A 7069-nucleotide genomic window follows, 5' to 3' on the forward strand; every position below is an offset into this window, starting at 1 on the left:
CGGGGCTCGGTGGCACCCTGGGGCTGGGGTAGGTGGCAGGCAGGGTGGCACCCGCAGCAGCGGTGGGACCAATCTCCTGGCAGCTGGGGGAGTGGGTGCCCGGCTGAGCACCCCGGCTGATCGCCGGCCAGTCCCCCTTTTTAATGCGGAGGGTGAGTGGGGCGGGAGCTGGGAGAACAAAGAGCAGCAATCTATGGAAAGACAAAAGGATTTGCCCTGGCTCAGTGAAGCAAGCGAAAGCAGATAAAAGGGGCTCTCTTTGGAAGCAGCAGCAGCTCCGGTTGGTATGTGGGAATCTCGAGCGGCCGGCTCCGGCCCAGCCAGCCTTCATGAATTATTAGGCTGCGTTTCTCCCCAGAGCCCACACTCGCTCGGGGCTTTTTCTTCCCCTCTTTGGAGTGCTGGGCTGGGTTATTGGCTTTTTTGTGTGTTCTTTCTGTCTTAAAAAAGAAGCTGAGCGAGGCTGGGCGCTGGGCCCCGGCACCGCAGGCCGGGATGGAAGTAGCGGAGCATCCACAGGCAGTGGAAAAGCCCCTTTTCCAAGTCCCCACGTCCCATGAGGTCCCGCTGGACCTCCAAGGACCCGGTCCACGCCCAGCTTCCAGCATCATCCTGAGCCCCCAGGACCTCTGCTGAGCCCCAAAACCTCCAGCTTGCAGGGCAGAAGGCAGGAAGGGCTGGAGGGGCTGCAGAAGCCCTTGCCTGCCAGCTCCCCTCTATCAAGATGTTAGCCCGCGGGCGGTAATCGGCCTGACTGCTCGCACAAAGCGGGGCCAGGCGGCAGGGGCAGCTCCCCCCGCTTTGTCCTCACCTAACAGGATCAGGCATGCTACTTGACTCGGGCACGGCCCGCTGTGCCGTGCGGGGCACAGGGACGCTGCAGACAGCCCGGGGTAGGGGAGGTGCTGGGGACCAATGGTGCTCCTCTGCACCCTCGCACCCTGCCTTTGAGGGCACCCCCAGGACCCAGGTGATGGAGTGGCACTGGTGCTGGTGGTTCCACATGTGAGTTTTGGCATCCCAAATCACTTCGGTGTCTCACTCTCCCTAGGGGCCGCCCGGACATACAGTGGAGCAACCTGGACCCTCTGCAGCTGATGGAGGAACTCGGGCAGTTCACATCCCTGGAAGGCTTCAAAGAGCTGCTGGACAAGGCAGAGGTGGGGCAGGCATACATGGAGCGGCCCTGCTTGGACCCGCGGGATCCCCAGTGCCCCACAAGTGCCCCCAACAAGCAGAGCCAGCTGGTGAGTCACAGCCTGTGGGGACCAAGAGGGGTGCAAGGCTTGCTGCTTTCCTGCCTGCCCCACGATCCCACACCCCTGACACCTCTTCTACACCCGCAGAGCCCCGACATCCCAGCTGAGCTCTCGGGGGGCTGCCACGGCTTCTCCAGGAAGTTCATGCGCTGGCAGGAGGAGGTGATTTTAGGTGGCACGACCAAAGACTCTGAGGGCAAGCTGCTACGGTGAGAGCTGCTGTGGTGCGGGCATCCCCGGGCACGGCGCAGGGACCCCGCAGCAGCACTTATCCCCGGGATAGTTTGGGGCAGGGTTCCCTTCTCCTCATCCTCATCTGGTGCCCACGGGAACCCACCCTGGCTACAGGAGGGGCTGTAGGGTGGTATGGGAAAGCAGGTGTGGCTGGCAAGTGTATGGGGCTGGCAAGCAGGGCAGTGCTTCAGAGCAAGGGGAGGGATGGTGGGCAGGATGCCTGGGTCCTCTTCTAGATATCCACGGTGGGGCTGGGAGCTGTGGGGTGGGGGATGGACCCATTCCTGCATCCTGGGGTGCTGCAGCTGGTCCCAGCAAGGTGCGTGCCTGTCCCCCAGCGCCGAGGCCCTGCAGACCATGTTCCTCCTCATGAGCCCCCGGCAGCTATATGAGCACTTCAAGGATGACTACGAGATCCATGACATCAGCTGGAGCGAGGAGAAGGCAGGTGCCATCCTGGAGGCCTGGCAGAGGAAATTCGTGGAGGTGGGCACTGGGAACAGCCCCCATGTGGGGCTGGGCAGGGGTGAGCCTGCATGTGGCATCCCCTGCGCCCAGCTTTTTGTGTGGCCGCAGGTTCTGGCACCGCTTTTGTGGTTCAGTGGGTCCCCATGGACCTCAGTTGCAATGTGGGCACCGTGGTTGGCTCTGAGGGGATGTACTGGGGAGTGGGGTGTCCTGACTGCTCTAACAGGATGTGCCTCTGGCAGCTGGCACAGGACTCCATCCCGCCCAACGCCACACAGAGCATCCATGCTTTCTCCACCACCACGCTAAATGACATCATGAAGTCCTTCTCCGACGTCAGCGTCATCCGGGTGGCCGGGGGCTACCTCCTCATGGTGCGTGTGCCCTCTCTCTGTCCCCTGCCGTCCCTCCCTTGCCCCCCCATCCCCGCTAACTCACTGTGCTCTTCCAGCTGGCCTACGCCTGTGTCACCATGCTGCGGTGGGACTGCTCCAAGTCCCAGGGGGCCGTGGGCCTGGCCGGGGTCCTGTTGGTGGCTCTCTCTGTGGCCTCTGGCCTGGGGCTTTGCTCACTGCTGGGCATCTCCTTCAATGCAGCCACCACCCAGGTAAGTGCTGGGGAAAGAGCTGGGTACTACAGGGACGGTAGGACCCTGGGGGCTGCGAGGAGGCTGGGTCCCCTCCTGGGCAGTGGCCATGTCCCCCCTTACTGACACCAGCTGCTCTCTGGCAGGTCCTGCCCTTCCTGGCCCTCGGCATCGGTGTGGATGACATGTTCCTCTTGGCTCATGCCTTCACTGAGAACAGCCAGCACATCCCATTCAAGGTGAGCTCTGAGCCCTGCCCAGGGTCTCCCCAGCACTGTCCCATCTTCCGGAAGTTCCTCTCATCACCCCATCCCTCTGTGCCCTCAGGAGCGGACGGGTGAGTGTCTGAAGCGCACAGGGACCAGCGTGGCTCTCACCTCCATCAGCAACATGATTGCCTTCTTCATGGCAGCCCTGGTGCCCATCCCTGCCCTGCGTGCCTTCTCCCTCCAGGTAGGGCCAGGGTCCCTCTCTGAGAGGGCAGGAAGGGGTGGCCAGACCCTGGTCTGACATGTACACCCCTGCCTGCAGGCTGCGGTGGTTGTGGTGTTCAACTTCGCCATGGTGCTGTTTGTCTTCCCTGCCATCCTGAGCCTGGACCTGCACCGCAGGGAGAAACGCCGGCTCGATATCCTCTGCTGCTTCTATAGGTACCACAGCTGGGCTGACTGGCCTGGGGCTGACCCCATAGGTCCCCACCCAGAATCAAGGGGTCACTCTGCTCCTTGACCCAAACGTCTTCTCCTCCTTCCCCCTCTCCTCCTTCCCCCTCTCCTCCTTTCCTCTCTCCCTGCAGCCCTTGCTCCTCACGGGTCATCCAGATCCAACCCCAGGAGCTTGCAGACGCCAACGACAACCACACCTGCCACCCCTCCCCTTATGGGCACCCTGGCGTGGCCACCAGCACCCAGATCACCACCACTGTGCAAGCCTTCACCCGGTGCGATCCCTCGGGCCACCACGTTGTCACTGTCCTGCCACCCACCTCTCAGGTGTGCACCTCACCCGCCATCCTCCTGCCCCCCACTGACCCCCTGGGCTCGCAGGTCTTCACCCCATCCAGCTCCACCCGGGACCTGCTGGCCCAGAAAAAAGGCCCAGCTGGACGAGGCCAAGGGAGGGCGGGACTGTGTCCCCCTGCCCTTCTGCCGGTGGAGCCTCGCTGACTTCGCCCGGGAGAAGTACGCCCCGTTCCTCCTGCGGACTCGGACCAAGGTGAGGTGGGGACAGCCCCGGCGGTGTCGCCAGAGTTGGACGGGTGGCACAGGACCCTGCCTGACCCCCACACTGTCCCCACAGGCGGTGGTGGCGGTGCTGTTCCTGGCGCTGCTGGGGCTGAGCCTCTATGGCACCACCATGGTGCACGATGGGCTCTACCTGACAGACATCGTGCCACGGGACACCAAGGCACACGCCTTCATCTCGGCCCAGTTCAAGTACTTCTCCTTCTACAACATGTTCATCGTTACCAAGGGCGGCTTCCACTACCCGGGTGCCCAAGCTGCCCTGCTTAGCCTGCACCAGGCCTTCAGCACCGTCAAATACGTGGTGCGGGAGGGCAACAGCGACCTGCCCAAGATGTGGCTCCATTACTTCCAGGACTGGCTGCGAGGTGAGGGACATCCCTCTTCTCCACCACCTCCCCTGCCCAAGGACCTTCTCCCCGGCCTGCACCCTCCACACTGGCCTTCCCTGGTGTTTGGCATCTTGGGGAGGGTGGTCCCATGGTGTCCCCAAAGTGCCCAGTGATGCCAGGCCGAGCCCCAGGGTTTCTGCATACCTGTCCCCACTGGCACCACTCTCCCTGGGGCACACAGGATGCCGTGCAATGTGGTGTGACCCAAGGGATGCTTACCCCCCACACTGTGTCCCCAGGGCTGCAGGCCACCTTCGACAGAGACTGGCAAGCCGGGCGTATCACCCACGACAGCTACCGCAATGGCTCCGAGGACGGGGCGCTTGCCTACAAGCTCCTAATCCAGACCGGCAACAAGAAGGAGCCCTTCAACTTCAATCAGGTGCCTGAGGACGGGCTGGGGACGGGGCTGGGGACGGCTCTGCACCCGCTGCCCTGCTCACACCCACTCCTGCTCTCTCCCCGTAGCTGACCACGCGGCGGCTGGTGGATGAGAATGGCATCATCCCCCCTGACACCTTCTACATCTGCTTGACGGTGTGGGCCAGCAATGACCCCCTGGGCTTCGCCGCCTCCCAGGCCAACTTCTACCCCCCGCCACCCGAGTGGATCCATGACAAGTATGACACCACGGGCGAGAACCTGCGAAGTGAGTGCGTGCAATGGGCACCCCACAGCCCCTTCCTGCCCCTGGCATCCCCCTGCAGAAGACCCCACTCCCTGCATCATTCCTGCCCCAAAGCAAGCCTCTGAAGAGAAATTCCCCCCTGCATCCCTTGCCCTGTCAGCATTCTGGGATAGAGAAACTGCCCTGCTTCCCTTTCCTCCCCACACCCTGAGCACCCCAGTGCACACTCCCCACACCCTTACACGCAGCAACGTGCCCCTGCTCCAGCCCACGAGCATCTCACTGCAAGGAAACCCGGTTCCCTCCCCGCCCCACAGACATTGCCCTGCAGAGAGACCTCCTCCCCGTGACCCCCGGCCCCACTAAGCATTCTACTGGCAGAGAAACCCCCTCCTTCTTGCCCAGGTCTGCTCCCCACACACTATCATCGGGCTGTCCAGGCTGCAGTCAGGCTGGCATGGCTGAGGTGCCCCCCGTGCAGCCTGTACTCCTGTGCTGCCCATACCCCCACACTGACCGTGCTCTCCTCCCCAGTCCCAGCGGCCCAGCCGCTGGAGTTCGCCCAGTTCCCTTTCTACCTGAGCGGGCTGCGTCGCACGGCCGACTTTGTGGAGGCGATCGAGAGCGTGCGGGCCATCTGCCGCGAGGCTGCCCAGCGCCACGGGGTGCTCAGCTACCCCAGCGGCTACCCCTTCCTCTTCTGGGAGCAGTACATCGGCCTGCGCCACTGGTTCCTGCTGGCCATCAGCATCCTGCTGGCCTGCACCTTCCTCGTCTGCGCCCTGCTGCTGCTCAACCCCTGGACGGCCGGCATCATCGTGAGTACGCACCCCGATACGTGGGGACGGGGTGACCGGCCATGCTGCCCTCCTGATGGGACAGGACAGGGACATCCAGCCCTGCTCTCATCCTACCTGGTGACCCGGGATACCTGCTTCAGGGAAATGGGGTGATGGGGTGGCCAGGGGCACCCTGGGTGGAAATGACACCCATATGGAGGTGGCAGCGAGTGAGGGGCCCCTGTGGAGGCATCAGGCACATACCTTATGAAGACAGTGTGTGTAGTGGGCAGAGGTTTGGGGACGTACATGCAGAGAAGGATGACGGCCACCTCCAATAAATGGGAGGGCCACCCTGAATAGAGGGAAAAGAGACCATGAGGTGAGACTGCCCTATGTAGAGGGGTAGGATTGGGCATGCCAGGTGAAGGGGCAAAGAATACAGCCAGTCAGAGCCACCCCTCACTGACCCCACTGCCCCCGCAGGTCTCCATCCTGGCCACGATGGCAGTGGAGCTGTTTGGCATCATGGGGCTGATGGGCATCAAGCTGAGCGCCATCCCTGTGGTCATCCTCATTGCCTCGGTGGGCATTGGTGTGGAGTTCACTGTCCACGTGGCTCTGGTGAGAACAAGCAGACCCCTGCCCAGCTGTAGGGCACCTCAGTTCCCACTCCATGGCATTCTCACACCCTTGGACATGTGCCAGAGGGTGGCCACATCATGGGTGGCCCACAGGGACAAGCACACATGGCATCCCCACCCCATGCAGGGCTTCCTGACGGCTGCTGGGAGCAGGAACGTGCGCTCAGCCACAGCGCTGGAGCACACCTTTGCCCCTGTGATGGACGGTGCTGTCTCCACCCTCCTGGGTGTCCTCATGTTGGCCAGCTCCGAGTTTGACTTCATCATGAGGTGAGCACCAGAGCAGAGCAACGGTCATTTGCTGCCCCCAAAAAAGCTTTGGCAATGGGGGCTGATGAATGTGGCAGCCCCGTTTGCTGCCAGTGGGGATGTGGGGAAGCTGGCAAGGACGTGTCTTGCTGGGGGCACCCACCCCACCTTGCATGGAGACATGGGGGAGCTGGGGTGTGTGGAGCAAGAAGCTGTGTTTGGGGTGGGACGGGGTTCATGGTGGCTGTGCCCGCTTACCCCTCTGCCCGTGGTCTCACCAGGTACTTCTTTGCGGTACTCACCATCCTGACGCTGCTGGGGCTGTTCAACGGGCTGGTGCTGCTCCCAGTCCTGCTCTCTGTCATCGGGCCACCCCCTGAGGTACCAGACCCCCATCTCACTTCTCCCTGTCCCTCCCCAACTCATAAATACATCTCTTCATTCCCTATTGTCCCTCATCCTGTCCCTCCTTCACCCTATACCCATCTTAGCCTTGTCCAGTTCCAGCCTCACCTTGTACCCACCTCAGCCCTTCCCTCTCCCTGTAGTCCCTGCTTTGCTCCATCCTTTCACTGCCTCATGTCCA

At 62.5% G+C, this 7069-nt stretch overlaps 1 protein-coding gene across 1 annotated transcript in view; it reads left to right on the forward strand.

Annotated features, from left to right (window-relative positions):
* Window positions 1–7069, forward strand: part of PTCH2 (patched 2) — a gene marked incomplete at both ends in the record, with an annotated part of 9370 nt that overhangs the window by 1641 nt on the left and 660 nt on the right. The window contains 17 exon segments of the mRNA XM_008949599.1: window positions 1052–1247; window positions 1347–1468; window positions 1832–1979; window positions 2204–2335; window positions 2413–2568; window positions 2694–2786; window positions 2875–3000; window positions 3079–3197; window positions 3344–3629; window positions 3631–3762; window positions 3847–4159; window positions 4423–4565; window positions 4652–4832; window positions 5346–5629; window positions 6077–6214; window positions 6362–6504; window positions 6765–6864. Coding sequence (XP_008947847.1) covers window positions 1052–1247; window positions 1347–1468; window positions 1832–1979; window positions 2204–2335; window positions 2413–2568; window positions 2694–2786; window positions 2875–3000; window positions 3079–3197; window positions 3344–3629; window positions 3631–3762; window positions 3847–4159; window positions 4423–4565; window positions 4652–4832; window positions 5346–5629; window positions 6077–6214; window positions 6362–6504; window positions 6765–6864 — 2812 coding nt within the window.

This window comes from Merops nubicus, unplaced genomic scaffold, assembly GCF_000691845.1.
Source record: "Merops nubicus isolate BGI_N331 unplaced genomic scaffold, ASM69184v1 scaffold28011, whole genome shotgun sequence".
Taxonomy (NCBI): domain Eukaryota; kingdom Metazoa; phylum Chordata; class Aves; order Coraciiformes; family Meropidae; genus Merops; species Merops nubicus.